Source organism: Aythya fuligula, chromosome 2, assembly GCF_009819795.1.
Source record: "Aythya fuligula isolate bAytFul2 chromosome 2, bAytFul2.pri, whole genome shotgun sequence".
Classification (NCBI taxonomy): Eukaryota; Metazoa; Chordata; class Aves; order Anseriformes; family Anatidae; genus Aythya; species Aythya fuligula.
In genome coordinates this window covers 106,900,739-106,920,302 of record NC_045560.1, presented here as the reverse complement: position 1 = coordinate 106,920,302, position 19,564 = coordinate 106,900,739, and the positions used below count along the sequence as shown (strand labels likewise).

At 37.4% G+C, this 19,564-nt stretch overlaps 1 protein-coding gene across 10 annotated transcripts in view; it reads left to right on the top strand.

Annotated features, from left to right (window-relative positions):
• Positions 1–19,564, top strand: part of PTPRM (protein tyrosine phosphatase receptor type M) — a 465,329-nt gene that overhangs the window by 157,838 nt on the left and 287,927 nt on the right. For all 10 annotated transcript variants that reach the window (XM_032181299.1, XM_032181298.1, XM_032181296.1 and 7 more), the window contains exons 4-5: positions 956–1,034; positions 4,102–4,217. In XM_032181299.1, coding sequence (XP_032037190.1) covers positions 956–1,034; positions 4,102–4,217 — 195 coding nt within the window. The remainder of the gene's footprint in view (positions 1–955; positions 1,035–4,101; positions 4,218–19,564) is intronic.

Genomic DNA, 19,564 nt, shown 5'->3' with positions numbered 1-19,564 from the left:
GCTATATGTTGTCCTTGTTAGCATTATGTATAACCTTCTGCTGAAATAAGTGCAGTAAAGATTCTGGTTCACAGTGTCCTTCTGCATTTATTCCAAGGTCAAATGTAATATATACGTGAAAAGTGGTTTCGAAACTTTACAGTCCTCAGTGTCATAAGACTAGTTACAAGAGGAAATTAGGGTTAACTTCCCAAGCAAAAGGAAAGTATTTTTAAAAAAGGATTATAAATCACAACCTGGCTTTGAGCATGAACTTTGTGTCCATTGCTTTGGAAATGTACCTGCGAATGTTACTGGCGCGTTTCCTTCTATTCCACATAAACATTCTCGGGCTGTTAAAGCTAAGGCTGCCAAAGTTTGGAGAGGTTTACTTTTGAGTGTGCTTAATTCAAATGACAAGAACAGTCCATTTATTTTGTGACCTATTTATAGCCATTAAACAAACCGTGGCATATGGATCTGCTTAACTTAATTCACTGCATTTGGTGGAAGATTAAGAGTGTGGAAAATACATTCATGAAAATAGGTATGCTTATGTCTGATACTGTATAAAGCTCTGTATACTGCAGAATTGTCATTTATTAAATAAAAATAGGACTGTGTTCCATAAGTGAAAGAATTAAAAATAAAATATGAATTTTAATACTTAAGATGACTTTTAGGTAACTATTTTAGCAGACCAAATATAAGGGGAAAGAGAGCGTAGTTATTTCTCATTATGAGCTATGTATGACCACACTGGTAAATCTCCAAAAACAGGATAAACACAAAAATGTGATTTATGTTCTGGCCCTTTTTAGTAACAACAACACATTTTGAAGCTTTTCTGATTGTGCTTCTTTTTCAAGGAGTTCTCAGCATGTTGAAAGAGTTGGTGTATTTTTCCATAACAAAGTATTTTTATATTTCCTCTTTTACAAAACTGCTAACTGAAATTCTCTTTTTCACTTCTCAGGTTGTTTTTGAAGTGGTAACTTCAGGTCACCCTGGATATGTGGCCATTGATGAAGTGAAAGTTTTAGGACATCCTTGTAGTAAGTACCTACATGCTATTTTAAAGTCATCCCTCTAAACCAAATGTGCTACTGTGCTTCAATAAATGTTCAGCAAATGATACTGAAATAGTCAGAAAACAATGTCACTCCTATAAAAATAAGCTGAGTATGTATGTAATGTTGCTAGCATTTGAACATTTCACTGGCTTAGAAAACATATCCTATGTATAATTTGTGTAGAGCACTAGGCATGAACCCCAGACCCTACCTGGGTCATCTAATGACTCCTCCAGAATAAGAATCATGAAGATTTGTTAAACAGCTTTCTGTCAGCATCAAAAATTCAATAGCCATAAGCTGAGGCATTAATGAGGGGGAACGGGCAATGCAAGAGCTGAATTGAATTCATGTGACAACTTTTCCAAAGCGTAGCAGGAAAAAAACTAAGACGGCTCATGGCTGTGGCTTTACTAAACAAGATTTAGGATACTTTTCCAGGTATACTTCAGGATAATAGCTAAATTTCTGCATTTTTTTGAATTCCTTGTTTTTCGAATATGTTTCATTGTCCCCTTAGTAAGGGTGTGTAACATATAACTATCCTAAGTTCTTTTAAAACTGGTATAAAACCTTGTGAATTAAAGCTTTAATATAATAATACGGTTATCTATTAACAGACTACTTATAGAAACAATTATTTCATATAATTGCTATCGGTTAAATAAGACTTACTAAGGTCATACGTTAAGTTGTAGGTTGTAGTCTTACTGCCAAACAACCAAGTGGTGAAAAAGGCACCAAATTCTGTGTAATTGTCCACCCTCCTTTTATGATATATTTTACTTGTATGCATTCTTTGTGGTTTATAAGGGCTGCAGTTTAAAATAAAAAGTGATTTATCAGTTAATATTAGAGCACCTTATAAAAATTGTTTTAGTGTTAGTGGCAAGAAGACAGAGGCATTTCTTGAAACATGGAGACAGTTATGCAGACTCAGCAGCTGTTATTTCTGAATCGCTTAGTTCTGATAAACACAGCAGACTCTCATGTTGTTAGGCAGTATTTGTGCTTTTGCAGTTTGAATTTATATCTTTGGTTTGGCTAGGGTAAGTCTAAATCATCACTTTATCAGCATAATAATTTTTCTTATGCAGATTTTGAGAAGTTTGATCTGTGCATTTGTTCTGTAAACCTGCAAGTAGCTCTTACTGATGGGGAGACCGAGTTACAACCCATAGTTTGTAGAGTTCTAACTTGACAATGATGCAATACAGAAGCTTTAAGAAACAGTTCTTTCCTAGAATCGTAGAATCACTTAGGTTGGAAAAGACCTCCAAGATCTTTTCCAACCACTAAGACATCAAACTAGTTGCATTTTCTACTAAAAAAAAAAAAAAAAAAAAAAAGCATAAGAATTAGAATTGAGCTATCTTGTAGATAAAACTTTGCAAGACTTATAATGACTATTCTTTGTATATATTGACAGAAAAAAAAACAATTTTTGGAATGATTAACTTTTTAAATAAAAATTGCAATGGGAAAATACATACTAGGGAGTTGTTAGGGTAGTATGGGCAAAGGCCAAGTAGTAAGCAAGCCTGCATGTAGACACAAAAAGCATGTGTTGTGGTGATTGGTTGGTTGGAGGTTTTACATCAATGTGTGTGTTTGCTTTTTTTTAAAAAAAAAAAAACACTAAAGACCCTTTCTACTTAGACCATACCTTGTAATTCGGAAAGACATACTTCCAGAGTTCAGGAGGACTGAATTAAAAATGAGTAGGGTAAAAGGAGATGGGAAAGAAAAAGAAATAGAAGAAGTGCCTGAAAAACGTGGAACTTGATGGAGAATTTTACTGGATAGTCAGACTGTAATAGTCTGGTAGGCAAAGAAGAGAACGATTTTGGCCTAGAGTCTGTCTGTCCTAATTCCATTGGGAAGTGCTTAAAAAAAAGAAAAGCACCGTGTCTAATAAATTTGCTAATAGAGCACTTATTATGAAAACATTTCCTCCTTTAGTTAAATATTAACTTGGGTGATTTTATTCCATCTCCTGTTTCTTATACTGCCTTATGCCGGATATTAAATAATTTGTTTTCTGGAATTCTGGTAGCTGGTTGTTTATATGCTCCTAAAAAACTGTAATTTGTCCCAGTGATAAGCTCTTCTAAGAAAATGTCATCAACACTTTAAACAGTTGCAATGCTCTGCTAGAAAGCGTATGTTCAGTTTCTTAGTTTATTGCTAGTACTAACATTTCCATGACTGAAAGCAATGTTCCGTGCCTAGCTTATCTGCTAGCATAGACAGTGCAAAAATTCTCCTTCTCTGCAGTAGGATTTGAATGGCTGGTCAATAATGCCTTTTCAAGGGTGATTTTCTGTTTCAAATTTCTATCTTTTCTGTGTCATGTTGTTGACTCTTTCCAGTAAAACAAAAATACACACGCTGCCTTTTCCTCCTTCAGTAGACATTGTTTTTGTTTGAGTATCTGTTTCATTTGTTAGGTTATTTGCAGCTGTATTGCTTTCATTTTTACTGGGAGTGTTTTCTCTTTCTATATGAAAAGTAAGCATTGGGATGGAGAATGCATTGTATTTTGGCTTTGAAAAGAAAAAGAATTGTATTTAAAGAATATCACTGTGGTTGGTGAGAAGTGTTATGATGGCATTTTAGTTGTTTGGTATGCTACAGTTTAAAGCATCTCCTCTATAGATACTACCTGGTTAAAAAGAAATACCTGTTTCCCTGACAACATCACTCAACTTCTTACTGTTTTGTCTAGTCAGTAATGTAAGTATCTAATAGATTTTGGTTCAAAACATCAATTAGTTTTCAATATCATCTGTATTAATACAGTTTGTTATTGCAAAAGGGATGCTGAGCTGAGGTAATTCACACAGCAGGAACAATTAAATAGCACCCTTCTATTCTGCTCTTTCTCAGGTACAGAACAATAAAAGAATAAAATTAAAATAATCTAAAATATAATGTCTAGTCAGTGATTTGAATCTTTTAAAGTGGGGCCATTAAATATGTTCCATGTCTTAATCATAGCCAGTATTTCCATGTTGCATAAATTCAATACCTTTTCTTCTTCTGACAGCAAAAACTCCCCATTTCTTGCGTCTTCAGAGTGTGGAAGTCAATGCAGGACAATTTGCTACTTTTCAGTGTACTGCCAATGGGAAACTCAGTCCAAGTGACAGACTTTGGTTACAGGTAATTTATTTCTTTCCTAATACGCTGAGGTCGGGGGGGGAGGGGAGTTTTCCACTCTGAAAGGACTGTAAAACATATGAAAAATGGTAGAGCTGTCTGTTTGATCAATACTATATTTTAGAGTGCCTTTGAACTGCTGTGAACTGCTGTAGGTGTTCTGTGGTAGAAAATGATATTGGTTTTGTCTTCATGATTGGTTTTTATTCATGATCTATGGAGAAAACGAATAAATGCTAACTCCACAAGGAAGACCACATCGCTGTCTCCTAATGTTCTCTGCCTAACTGCAATATCACACATAATCATCTAATATCACATAATATCCTTAGCTCTCCTCTGCCTCTTTTTAAGCTAGTATTTTCAGCTAAAATTGTATTCTTTCTTTTCAAGTTTGGAGAAGACCAGTATGGCAGTCAAATCAGACTTTCTGCTTTACAGAGCCAAAGAATGTCGTTGAGCCTGTAACTTTTACTTATTCATTAATGTAGCTTCTAGATAGGTGTCAGATCTTCATTTAGAGGTTGTCTCACAACTCCTTGTCTGTATGTGTAACCTTGCATCAAAAAGATGCATCTTCCTTGATCTCTTTTAGTAACGGGATGCAAATCCTACTGCTGTCTTGCTGCTATCATGCCAGAGTTATCTGCTCTCCATTGCAAGCAGTAGCATGTATTTAGATTTAGCTTCAGGGATATACCACCCTCCAGATCTGTCTATCTTCCGGATGTGAAAAACATGCTAGAACTCAGATGTTGTCTGTGAGGAGGAAATAAAGATGCCTGCCTATGGAGATCAGTCAGATGGAGCTGTGATACTTGGAGGGGGAGGGACAGGAGAAATGGAAGCAATAGTAACAGGTGGGACTGTGAGATGAAATTCTCTGTTTTTGTTTTTGTCATTTAAACAATTTCAGGCTTTTAGTGTAGCTTGCCTTTCACCTCGCACTTGGTACACAATTTCATCAAGCGTTTTGGAAATGATTCAAATATGTGGGACAGGTTAAAAAGCTGGGTAGTGTCCTGGTTTCAGTTAGCACAGAATTAATTTTCTTCCTAGTAGCTGGTGGAATGCTGTGTTTTGGCTTAGAATGAGAAGAGTGCTGATAACACCCCGATGCTTTAATTGTTGCAGAGCAGTGCTTATACTAAGCCAAGGACATCTCAGCCTTTGCTCTGTCCTGCCAACGGGCAGGCTGGGGGGTGCAGTAAGAGCTGGGAGGGGACAGACCCAGGACAGGTGACCCAAACTAGCCAAAGGGGTATTCCATACCATCTGACGTCATGCTAAACAATATATAGGGGTGGCTAGCCGGGGGGAGGGGGCCGGACTGCTCGGGGTTAGGCTGGGCATCGGTCAGCGGGTGGTGAGCAATTGCATTGTGCATCACTTGTTTGTACATACTATTATTACTTTCGTATTATCACCATTGTATCATCATTATTATTATTATTATTATTATTTTCCTGTCTTATTAAACTGTCTTTATCTCAACTCACGGGCTTCACTTTCCATTTCTCTCCCCCGTCCCAGAGAGGGAGGGGGGAGGGTGAGCGAACGGCTGCGTGGTGTTTAGCTGCCAGCCGGGTTAAACCACGACAGGTAGTTATATTTATATATACATATATATATATAAAACTACATGTGGGTAGTTACTGGAAAACTAGCACGCAAATAAGAAAAAACACCTGAAAAGCAAAAACATGTATTGATCTGTATATGAACGATGAACTGTTAAGTCTACACAGAAAGAGCCTGATCAAAATGCAATGGAAATCTTTGTTTTTATTTGGCTTTGTATGGGCATTTTCATCCTGTGCTGATAGAAGGCTGACATTTCTCTAACTCTCCAGCCATTTAAAGACAGTATTATACTGTTGAAATGGGAGAATTAGACTCCTGTCTTCCCTAAGCCACTGAGATTTTGTGAAAGCATGATTTTCCAGTCATGAAAAGAATTTAGCACATATGGGGAAAATAATAGGTTGTTACATTGTCAGTGATAACCTTTCTAGAGCCTTTGAACTTTTGCATAATGCTCTTTTGTCAAATTGAAATTAGAATTCATAATAGGGAAATCCTGCTTCAGTTCTATAGTTTTTTCTATAGGTTTCATGGCAGTGTAATTTCAGCAATACTGATTCCAGAATAACTTTGCTGAAATTAGTTAAGTGATTCTTTGCTTATACATGATTACAAGAAGACTTTTTTTTTCTCCATGTGAAGGATAAGAAAGTAGTGACAGACTGCTGCCAACTATTTTTTGAGGAATTTCATCTTCCTATGTGTCCAATGTTTTTTTAGCCTGCCCATATAACTGCAATTCCCTCTGGTAATCAGTCCAACAGTGTGCAGCTTCCAGGTGTGCTCTTGTATAAGAACACTTTAAAAGTTGGATCTCCTGGATTGCTTGGATTTGTTTTTGTACTTGTTTGCCAGTTTCCACAGATGTCTGCTTTAAGAGCAGTCAGACAGCTCCATGTGTGGGATATTGCAAATCAGGGCTAAGAGATACGCTTCCCAATAGCTGTGTGCTAGCATACCAGGTCACTGCAGGGTAAAAGATCCCCAGAGCTGGACTCTTCCCTCAGTCAGTGAGAGCATCTGGTTTCATGGTGTGATACTAACGAATTCTATGTATGTCTGCTTGTAACATCTCATGCCACTGCCACAGGACCACGAGTACAATGCAGCTATCTGTAACAGCTGTCAGAAAACGTGGTATCTTCTGTGTCGTATAACAGGTTAAATAGACATTAAAGGTCCTTCGGTTGCTGATAACGGTAGAAGCAATATTCAGTTAAAGAACATCTTAATGAAAGAGGTTCTTGTGTACACTAGAGCCAGAATAAAACGAGCACTGTTCTGTAGAAACATTTATGCTAGCACTCAGGTAATTCAAGGTTTTAGTGGTACTACAAACAGCTTGTGCAATCTCTCTGATATGCCGACTTCGTCCGCTAGTAATATAAAGTCTTTTCTTTGTTGAGTGGTTTCCTTGTATTTTTAAACCCTTAAGGGAAAACCGTAATAAATAAATTAATAAATAATTAAATACAAATGTGTGACGACAAAAGGAACCCCCATTTCTGTCAGGGGCCTTTCAGCATTTCAGCCACCATATTCCACATTCGGGAATATTCCATATTCCTAATGTGTTTGGACATGGCATTTCCAAAATATCGTGAGATAATTTGCTCCCAAATTATTTTCAATACCTGTCATTTTTTTTCCAGATTCACATTGTTAGTTTACCTGAAGTACACGTAAATTGCCTGTGAAATCACAGAACCACTGCATTCAATAACATTTCTGATTGCTTCCAGTGCTGGCAGGATTTCCCTCTTGTACTTCTATTTCTTTTATACAGTAGCCCCCAGCTTGTATGCAGCAGTAGACATCAAGTGTATTACTACAGGTTTTTCTGGCAAGCAAATATGTTACTTTTTACACTCTGATGGACTGTTAGGGATATAAATTCCTTAAAAGAAATAAATAATTGTAACTTGGTAGGTTATCTTAGTCTCCTTGTATTTGCTGAGCAATTGTTGCAAATGGCACAGAGTTTCTTAGCTTAATAATGCCAAGGCCGTGAAACAGTCCTAAGTGAAGTCCATAGGTCCCCTCGCACCTCTATTTTTTAATTTTTTAATTTTAAATTTTTATTTATTTATTTATTCTTTATTTATTTTCAAGCTTATCCCACTTTTATTCCTTGTGGAACATTGAAGTCTGGAGTATTACAGAAGCTTTTGCAATTGAGGTGGTGATGGGGTACCACAACTCACAGGTTACTGTCAGTATGGGATGACTCTTTCTATTCTATTGAATGATTGAGAAAAAATGTCATCCCCATGCTGTTTTGCTCCCACTGTAAAGACTGTAGCAATTGCTGTAACTTTTTATTTTAAGTGAACTAATTCCTCTTTGAAACTACAAATTCCAGAAGTTGACACTAACAATAAGGAAAAGGACTAGGCACTAAACAAGTTGGGAGTCCCAAGAAAAGTAAATACAATTCAGAAAAGAAAAAGGATGTGTTCATAGGTGGGAGCCAAAGTTAGAATTTGGAAAGAAGTGAACATGTGGAACACAGACCAGTTAATGGTCAAGTGAAAACGGCTGAGGCATTGTCTTCTGAAAAACTTGTATTAGAGCCAGTATTTAGTAAAATGGCAGAAGAAAAAAAAAAAAAAAGTATTATGGGAGAAAAAAAGGTAGAATTCTTTTTTTGAAAGAAACCTTCTTATGGTTCAGCCTTGCATATTGAAAGAACAAACATTTTGCTTTCCAGCACCAGCTTTCAGCCAAGAATTTAAACAGCAGTTTACAAAGAAAAGTAAAGTTTAGAAAATTGGGGGTTTACTTAAAAACAGGTATCTTCCACTGCAAGCCAAACATATACAAGTATACAGATTTTCTTCTCTGCAGGTGTATGAAGTTTGAACTTGCATGTATTGAATATTTAAATATACAAAATATTATACTCAATAGTAACTGAAATTAAAATTATTACCAAATGAAAGCTGGTTAAAAATTAAAATAATTGTTTTCATGGCTATGCTTGGGAAAAGTTGTGCCTCTGCAGCCTTTTTATGGCACTTTCCTTGCTCAGTGTCCACTGATGTTACTGCAACAGCAAGTGCTGAGTACTTCTGGGAAATGACCTGAAAGATTTAAATTGGGTAACTCAGAGGTAAATTGGGTAACTTTCTTGAGAGAGTGGTTCCTCAACCAGTGGAAAGCTACATTTGATGAAAGAAAGAGGTCATCACTTCAATGAATTAATATTTTTCCTGGCTTCCTTCTAAAAGTGGTTGAAAATCAAATAATTACTTAAAATATCATTCTGAGACACATTTCTTTATTGGAAAAATATAGACCTAAGAGTAAAACCTTGTCAAAGTAACAACAGGATCTTGTAATAGGAGATGTCTCCAATCTGTAGTAAGTGACAGCACCAGATGTACCAAAAGCAGGAGGCTGATAGGTGCTTCTGGAAGGGGAGAGGGTGAAACCTTTCAAACCTGTGGTTTATACATGCAGAATATGTGCTACCGTATTTGCAGCCAAGAAAGCAGAACATTGTCATTCTAGTGGCAAATCTACCATATGTAAACAGTTTATTGCCTGTTAATAAAGGATTTGGTGTTTGTTTGTTTGTTTGTTTGTTTTCTCACCTGAAAGCTGTCTTCCATGTTATCAATTTTCTTAAATAATCTTCTGCTGAAGGTATAAAGATGATGAAAGATTTAATTTCCCTTTACGCAAAACTTGTGTTTGTTATTTATTATTTTTTCAAAAGAATATATAAATTCTGTGTCGGAGAGAGTTCTGGAAAACAAACTATTTTCTTAGAAATAGGTATATACACTCACAAATGAGAAGCATTGAAAACATCCTTCTCAGAGTGTAGAACCAATGCTATCACTCCTGGCAAATTATAAAAACAAAAGATGTTTATAGGATGTACAAAATATTTTGTGTGCTTGTGTGTGCCTGCTCTTGATTATGTGCATTGCATAAAATATCCCAGGAGATTAACCCATTTCCTAGAGTTGCATAAGAATTTTTTGTTATGGTGTAAACTTTCTGAGGCTTTCATTTAATTCCATTTTCATGGATAACACCTAAGGAAAAAAAAAAATCTTCAAATATTTTTCTAGTGCTAAGATCATGAAGCAGCATTTTACCTGTTAAAATGAAATCATACACACTTGTAACAACTTAGCAACACAAAAAGGTGGAACTAGTAATATAAATTGAGCAAAGAAATAGGCCTCAAGATGTTCTTTGGAATATTTAAAAAAAAAAAAAAAAGTTGGATCTTTTTGTGTTTTTGTGTACTGTGGGAATGCAAGAGGTCCCTCTTCCTCCTGCTCACAAACAACTCAGTCTTCCAAGACTGATCAAACTACCTTGTGCATGGCAAATTGCCGTGAACCCATTGATTTGAGAGGAGCTTTAACAACATGTAGCAACCGCAGATTTCGCCATGTATCCTGATGTACGTGCATCCTGGTGTGTTTAATGCCCTGCAGGAAGGGGAGAAGAGGGTGTTAATGAATAGATATTTTTATTATTATGAATTCTGGTGATGTTTAATATTGTTTCTATTTTGTGGTATGTTGATTTCTTTGTGTTCCTCCCTCTCCTACGGTGTATATTTAGTGCCTTTCTTGCATCCTGTGTTTTATCAGCCAGTTCACAGATAGTACACAGCTGGGCTGATAACACCAGGGGGTTGTGCTGCCATTCAGATGGACCTTGACAGGCTGGAGGAATGAGCAGAGAAGAACCCTATGAAATTAATTAAAAGGAAATGCAAAGTCATGCCCCAGTGAAGGAATAACCCCATGTGACAGTACATACCTGGGGTCTGACAGGGTGGAAAGCAGCTTTGCAAAGAACCTGGCAGTCCTGGTGGAGAAGTTGACCGTGAGCCAGCTGTGTGCCCTTGCTGCAAAGACCAACAGCCTCCAGAGCTGCGTAAGGAGGGTATTACCAGAAAGTCAAAGGAGGTGATCCTTCCGTCTGCTCAGCCATGGGGAGACACATCTGGAATGCTGGGTACAGTTCTGGGCTCCCCGGTACAAAAGCAGACATGGCTACGCTGATTGATGGTTAAGGGACTGGAAGATCTGACATAAAAGGAGAGAGCTGGGACTTGTCCAGTGTGGAGAAGGAAAATCTCAAGGGAAATCTTGGAGGGAGTAGGAACAACATAGCCAGATTCTTCTCCAAGGTGCTTAGTGCCAGGACAAGAAGCAATGGGCACAACCTGAAATATAGGAAATTGCACTTAAACATAAGAAAAAAAAAAAAAAAAAAAAAAAAAACATTTTTTATTGTTAGCCTGTTCAAACACTGGAACAGGTTGCTTAGAGAGACCACGGAGTCTCCATCGCTGCAGGTGCTCAAAATCTGACTGGACACAGTCATGAGCTCTAGTTGGCCTGCTTAGAGTGGGCGGGTAGGACCACCTCTCTCTAGAGCTCGCTCCTAACCATAATTATTTTGTGAATTTGTGATAGTGTTCCAAAATCACTATTCCTGTCTGTAGCATTTAGCAACTTGACTGATAAGGAAATTCTGAAATGGAATTTCTTGGGCGAGATGAGATGCATGTCGATGTAGATTCACTGTCTTTAAGTAGTTGACTAGATTCCCCCTGTTCTCCCACTTTAACGTCTTGGACTATCTTTTCTCTTAATTCCTATTTATGTCAGTTTCTACTTATTTAAATATTTACTTTGTCTGTCATAAAGAAAGAGTCAGGAAATGCTCAGCAATAAGAAGAACAGCAAAGCAGTTAGGATGGGGATTTGGCTATCAATGAACACTGATCTGCTGAACCTCTGATCCTACTCAAGTTCCAGCAATTTAGGTGGAGGGTGTAGTATATTGCTAGGAGATTGTCAGAAATAGAAAATCATCTGCTGATGCGGAGGCTGCGGTCTAGCCCTGTGTATAAAATGGCAGTGGTGTAAGTGGCAAAAAGAAACTTTTTTTCCTAGAGAAGAACATTCAAATAGGTATTTTGAAGCATCGATGGAACAATGCACTGTTGCCAGTATATCCCTGTTTCTCCTAACTTAAGTATTTTTTACAGCCCGATTTTATAAACAGCTACATGCAAAACTGTATTGTTTATTTGGATTTGTGTTTATTTTAATTCCACTTGAGCTTAAATTTGCACAGTCGCAATAAAATTTTAGGAGACAAACTTCAATTTTTCTGATTTTCTACATTTTAAGAACTTTTATAAAATATGATAGAAAGAACTAGTTTAATTTACATATTCTTTTTCCCTAAAGAGAAGCATAAAAAAGAAATGTGACAAATCTCAGCCTTCTAAATATCAATTCGAACTTGATAAAATTTTAGTATGTTCATATGTATTAGAGATGCCACACCAAATACTTGCAATAAGATATCTATATTTAATTGTTCCACTCTAACTGTGAGCAAATGCATGTACCGCGTGCTTTATGCCTTTAGACAGTATATATTTAGATTGTATGAGAAATCAAATCTATTTTTCCATACAGATACCATAATTTCCAAAACGGTTCCTCTAATAAAGGAGTTGTTAGATCAGTTAGATCAGTTGTTAGATTATTCACAAATGCTTTGCTTATGTGAAAAGCTTTGTTGCAAACAGTTACATCACTTTTGCCTGGTCTATAGGGCTGAAGGCTTCATCACACTTACAGAAATCCTTTTCTCTATTCTTCTTCTATCTATTGGGATGCATTCTGCCATCAGTGATAACAGCAGCCAGGCTTCTTTTCCTGGGCTTGCTCTTTTTATTCTGACATATATGTAGATTTGATGAATCTTTCTTTGATGCTTGGATTTTTCAGAGATTATTCAGTTATTAGTGGTACCAGAGCCAAGGAGAAGTTACACAGTCGTGAAGAGTTAATGATAAATCCGAGATAAGATATGTAAGAAACAGAAAAACGTTTTGATATCGATGTACCTGTGAAGTGTTTTGACTTCAGTGACATTTCAGAGCTGACCAGCAGAAACAGTTGAGCCTAGTGTTTTTATTAGTAAACTGTGTAGCTGAATTTATAAAATGTCTTTGGAGTGTGGTAAGAAAGTATAGTAAAGGTGACTTTCCTCCTTGTATCCCACCTTTTCTTTTTAGGTTAGTGTCAGCGAGGCTGAGTGGCCCGTGAAGTGTTTTGTACTCTTACCATTGGCATTATTCTCTGAGTGCTGAGATGGCTTTGAAACTAAATCCTCAAAATCAGGGAAGTGGTGTACTGTCAGGAGTCCTGGAAATGAGTATTGCCAACTTGCCACCCTCTTGTTTTTACATCCAAGTGTAGTGAAATCTTTTCCACCACAGCAGTGTGCTGCCCAGGCTGGTTATTGCAAGGGATTTCTGAATGTTCCTGAGAAAAATAAGCCATTGAATAAACAGAAGAGTAGAGGCCAACTTGCTAAGTCAGTGCCCTGCTACAAATACCAATGAATGTTAGACTGACATCTTATTTCTAACCACTTCCCATTTAGCAGAATGGTGGTTCGCAGAGCTACTGTGACCAATGACATACACAGCTGGAAAACTAAGAAGCTTGATGGTGCAGAAGCTACTGTGAATCTACATGCTAGCCTTACACTACTTGTATGAGACTGTAATAGTGGAGATAAAAATCAATCTTACATTTCTTCTGCTCCAAAGCATTCCAGAAGTCTGGGTAGCAAAGTTGTTGTACAGGGTAAGCCTTAGTCTACCCAGAATACCCTACCAGGCAGAAGAGCCAAGTGCTGGTAACAATGAAGAAATGTCAGCATGTTTGTTATTAATATTAAATAAATGCATAGGTAAATGGAAGAATAAAGTTCACTCCTAAACCTCAGAAACCAGTTCCACTATTCCTAAGTGATAAGGATGCAGATCGCATTTTGGAAGCTTAAAATGTTACCTAAAATATTTGATTTTCAGTGAAAATACCTGACAGAAGCCACTATAAAGTTTTACATTGTGGCATCAGTCAAAATATTGATAATTCAGAGAGGTTTTAGACCACGGAACAACACAGAGCTCACTGACACTGATACAAAACAGAAGCTAAAAACTTTTGGTCTGTGCACATGATCCACTTTGATTATATTTATTCAAGAAAACTAACTAATATTTGATCCAGTACAACAAAGAGTACTGTAAATTGAGGGAAGAGAGCTGCTTAGCTCTGTAGTGCCAGTCATCCATTGGATTGCAAGGAGTAACATTGGGTGGTGTTCTTCAGCGATTTCCTTCATCACCTATTTTGGAAGAGGTAGATGTTGCTCTGCCAAGATGATGCTTCTGACACTAAAATACGTATTTTGGTTTTGACTAGGTTAGCAACTGTTGCTGCTTATGTAGAGAACGTAGAGACTGAAAACTTGTAATATAGGTATTAATTTTTTTGTTTTGAAGAAAAACATTTTATCACAACAATATTCTTCATACGCTTAATCCTCTGCTTGGTAATCTCCTGTGACGAAAATATATCTTTGCAGAAAGGTAAATTGGAAAGAATTATGGCTGTAGAAGTTTTGCTTTTGGAGATAAACTGGAAACCGTATGGAATCCACCAGGGTCTTGGTGATGGACAACAGAGCAAAACCTTAAGGGAGTTGAAAACAGCTTGACAAAGTTTGTTTTCAAGTAATCTGCAAAATTATCAGATTTTGCTCTTCCTCACTTGCTGAAGATGTTTCATTGCACCTTATATCTATAAAGAGTCAGAAGTGCCACCTAAGGGAGCTATAATTATTTTAAGTTAATAAGGATCATATGAAACTTGGACTTCAGACAGAAAGCTTCTGTTAACAGGTAGTTGTTCCTTCTTCTTCTTCCTTTTTCCCTGTTTTAGAACTGTCCAAGTACTCAAAACCTGGCAGTTATTAATAAATAAACTACTTAAATTAATAAATATATACATTAACATGCAGAAGATTTGCATACCTGGAGACCTGTATGGACATATGCAAGTTGTAGGGGATGCACAAGCAGTGAATTAAATCTGTCCCTCTCCTCCATCCCAATCCACCCCCTGACACGTTTTCATTCAATGAAGTGACCCGTAAGGAAAGTTGTTCTGGGATCACCTTCAGCAGCCTGCCCTTGTTGCTGTTCTCGTCTGAATTTGAAAATGAAGTGACCGAAGTATTGTTCTTTTATTTTTTTTTTTCAAGAGCCTGGGTGTGATGTGTTAATCTCCCAGTTATTCTGGAGTGTTAAATAATATAGCAAATGGTGATTGGCAGGCTTGAGATAATGAAGCAGTTGACCTGTGCCACCAGGGGGTGGTTGAATTCAGCTTGCGTTTCAGCAGCGTGTTAGGTATGCCTGTTTCTGGGCCCTGAAGGCTGCCTTGATATGGAGCACAGCTCAGCAGCAGCAGCAGAATCACTTCGGGACACGTACAAGTTAGGCAATTGATGAAGTAAATTCAATAAGCTTTCCGTGCTCTGCTCTCGGACCTTTGGGAGAAAGAAACAGTGACCTTTACAATGAGTACTGTAGTTAAAATGTACAAACTTGCTGCTGGGAGGCATAGTGTTCAAATTGGAGTTGAATGGAGGCTTCTTTTTTAAGACCAAGGGCTGTTTAAGCTGTTTGAGGCAAAGAGAACTGAAGTAAAGGCTAAATTAAATTAAACCCAAAGGGAAGATGATAGGAAGGATACAGAGCACTGGGGGAGGCCTGGGCTGGGGGTGGGAGTTGCCCAACTATGTGACCGACTCAGTAATTAGGGCTGAAACACCTCCAGGTGGACCCCTCCACTTAGCTTCCCTGCTACATGAACTGACATGTATGTTGCTTATTACTGATTTTTACTGCTATGACTGTCTTTATTTGCAAATTACAGTGTGGAGTGGTTTACTTCAGCTTTTTTTAACCATTAGTGTGTTTTTTTTCTCGCCATTCGTTCCTCCCACTCTGACCAGTCAGTTCAGGAGGCAGCTGTCCCAGCCTGAATGGGGCAGTTCCTCATCATGATATTTGTGTGTGTGTTTATTTCTTGGCTACTACTCTGTAGGACTCATTATTTGGTTTTGTCTGCTACTCTGCTCATTTAAAACTTTAAGTTTTTAAGATTAAGACCACAGGTTGTCCCCAGAACTTGCACATTGGACTTTTTTTCATGTACCTGGCAATGGGCACGAGCACAACGTTTTTCACCTGTCCTGTTATGCGCTTGGATAGAAAAGGCAAACAAATGCCCGCATCACTTTCCATTGTACATTTGAATGAAAACTATTCTAATGATCTTTTCTTTATCATTTTCTCCTAATTACTCTGCACCTTCCATACACCTGGCATCTGCAGAACTCAAAGCCAGAGTATTTAAAATCATTTACATATCCCCTTCATTCTTCAGCAAGGTGCTCATCCTAACTCTTGGAAAATTTAATACAAATAAAATTATGATGAGAAGTGCTTAGTGTTCTGTGTTTCAAAGAATTAAGGTATGGAGTGAGATTAAATGACGTTATAAATAGGTCTGTGGGTTCAGCAAAATGCTTAGCAGATACATGGATTATTGCCATAATTTCTCTATGAAATATAAACCTTTCCTTTAGAGAGAGATTTCCTCGTGCTCTGTTTTCTCCAGATGTTTCTGAGAACATAATTCCATACAAGTGGTTTTGTATTCTGTTGTGTGCTATTAAAGAAAGTTTGGGATTTTTACATATTTGTGAGCACTGAAAAACTGTTAGAGAAGGTTAACACTTCTCAATCTGGAACTTCATATAAAAAAAATAAATGATTTTGTGTCTTTTTTCTTTGAAAATCCCTATGTAGTTTTGCTCCTGTCACAAAGATACAAAACAATTTCAGTATGTAAGTACTGAGTAACTGCTTTTGTTAAATTACACTTAGTTTAGTGGCTCTAGAAAATGCAATAATGTCTTTTTTTTTTTTACTTTCTGCATGTTTAATTGTATCTTCAAATAGATATCATTGCTTAATATTTGATACTGTGACTACTTGGTCTGCAACTTGTGTATTTTACAATATTACCTGGCAGCTCCAACAAGCATTTAGATTTAGACATAAGAAATTGAGATTTATGGAGAGCTATATCATTTGAAGCAAAGGATCAGTCAGCAAACATTAAAATATTGAAACAGGAAATCTTTCCTGAACAGTAAAATAATAACATTTTGCCTGAATGCCCATTAGTTACATGCAGAGTGCAATTCTAGCTCATAGTAGAGTAATTCCAAACAGGACAATAATAATCTTTTTTTTCCAGCATGGCCTCATTACTTGAATGAAGTACACTTGTTAACTTACACAGATGGAATAAATGCAGGATAATCACAGGATCTGTGGTGGTTCTAATCTACAGTGACAAGCAGTTGTCTTGGTTATGAAAGCAATTCTGGAAATTCAGAGGTAGAGCCAGCTATCTAAATTATTAGAATGAAAAATATCAACTCTGTGAAGCAATTTTGTTGAGGTATTAATTGCTGTTTGATTTAGATTTCATACATATTTTAAACAAAATTACTTCTGGCACTGCTGATGTTATGTGAGATCCCACCGGTGCGACTCTAATCAGGATTTTATAAATGTGCATCACTGAAAGTGAGATAATGCAAACCCTTTCTTTTAATAAATGTATGAAAAGCTGCTTAATCTACCTGTATGGATAGGGGGTGACTGACCGGTGTTTCCTTTTAAGTCTCTTCTGGCAAAATTGCTGAAACATGCCTAGAGAATGAGTAATTCAGAGGTAGTGCGGGATATAACATCCCAGAACTTCAGCCCCTTTGAATTACTGCTGCATTTCTGTTAAAACTATTTCTGAAAGGTTTAATATATATCTTGTTGCTTCTAAATTGCTGTTCATTTAGGAGACTTAGAGTTAATTCATTGCCTAAAAGGGACTGTGAGTCTAATTTAAATAACCATCAACCTATTTCTTTTCATTCTAGCTTGGCTAAGATGGAAAAAATAATGTGAATATTTAAGGTGCTTTAAGCTGTCTCTGCTTTAAGCTGCATGCATTTAATATGGTGGTACTAGGGGTATGGATTTTCAAGCTGTGTATATCCTGAGGTGTTAAATTAAGATATATATTTTTTATACCCATATATATTAAATAACATGTTGCTTTATAGAAAATGTATTCTTGCTGGTGACTTACCAGTTAAATATATTCATTATTTTGCTTAAATAGCTTTCCTGAATGTTTTTTTGTTGTTTTGTTGGTGGTGGTGTTTGTGTTTTTTTTTTTGTTTGTTTGTTTGTTTGGTTGGTTTTTTTTTGAAAGTGTTCTCTGAGCATTTGAAAACATGGGGGTTTCTCAGCAGACAGCAGAATATGTTGTTTTCACTCAGCACCTTGCAATCTTTTTGTGGTCAAAATTCTTCGGCACTAAGAAAGCTGCATAGCTCCACGCCTTGGGGACGTAGCCTTTGTACTGCAGGCAGGTCTAGCATTAAACGATTAAGGCAGATTCCTCTTTCCAAAGAATGAAGTGTCCTGTTCACACAGTTCTCCAAGTCCCAGTGGCAGAAAGAGCTAGCAGGCTTAATCTGTAGTAAAGCCTCAATCTTTCACATGGCAAAGCAGAGCTACCAAGCGAGGTAAAAAGAAATGTATTTATCTTGCCGAACTAGATTTAAAAACAACAATAACAAACTGGGAGGATCCTGTAAAGATGCTCTGACAACCTTTTTTAAATGGGTTTTAATATATAATGCCATAATGTTTCGTTGTAAATCGTGAATTTTATACCATTTTCTGCAGCAGGATTAGAAAATTACAGACCTGTCACTTTTTGTTTAATTTTCAATAAGACATGATGTATTTGTGAAGACGTCCACGTGAAGACTGTTAGTTTGCAAGACCTATTGGTAAATTTCAGCATCTATCTTAAAAGAGCTGAGATGAAGTTTTTAATTACTGTAATTAGTAAAGCAATAGGTTGTAAGTGATCTCTTTTATTTATGGGACTTCAGAATTTCGTGTTAGTGAGCTTTAAGAATCTTATTTGTGTTGATGCTGCTAAAAATAATACTTTGTAAAAAAGTTGTAGAGGGATCTGCTGATAGATTCAATAAAGGAATGCTCGTTCGATATAAATATGTTATTTCTAGCTCTTCTAAGTAAAATAGCTACTCACAGTTCTGCCGTGGAGAGCTTGTTGTTTATCATAGAATACACTTAAATGGACCCATAAATTGTGGAAAGGGGAATCTTGTTGATGTACTCATGTACACAAGCACTGATGTACTCTCAAAATGGAGAGAGATGGATTTGAAGGGTGGAGCATTCAGTGGATAAGGAATTGGCTGCAGGCTGCACCCAGAGAGTGGTGGTCAGTGGTAACATGTCCTAGCAGAGGCTGGTGACAAGTGGTGTCCATCAGGGGTCTGTCCTGGGACTGGTGCTGTTTAATGTCTTTATCCATGACATAGGCAGTCAGATCGAGCGCACCCTCAGTAAGTTTGCAGTGACACCAAGCTGAGTGGTGCAGTTCATGCAAGAGAAGGAAGGGATGCCATCCACAGGGACCTGGACAGGCTGGAGAAGTGGGCCCATGTGAACCTAATGAGATTCAACGAGGCCAAGAGCAAGGTGCTGCACCTGGGCTGGGACAATCCCAGACATGAGCACAGACTGGGAGAAGAACTCACTGGGAGCAGCCGTGCAGAGAAGGATTTGAGGATTTTGGTGGACAAAAAGCTCAACAAGAGCCAGCAGTGTGTGCTTGCAGCCTAGAAGGCCAACTGCGTCCTGGGCTACATCCACAGAGGGGTGGCCAGCAGGGGAGGGAGGTGATTGTGCCCCTCTGCTCTGCCTTGTGAGGCCCCACCTGGAGTGCTGC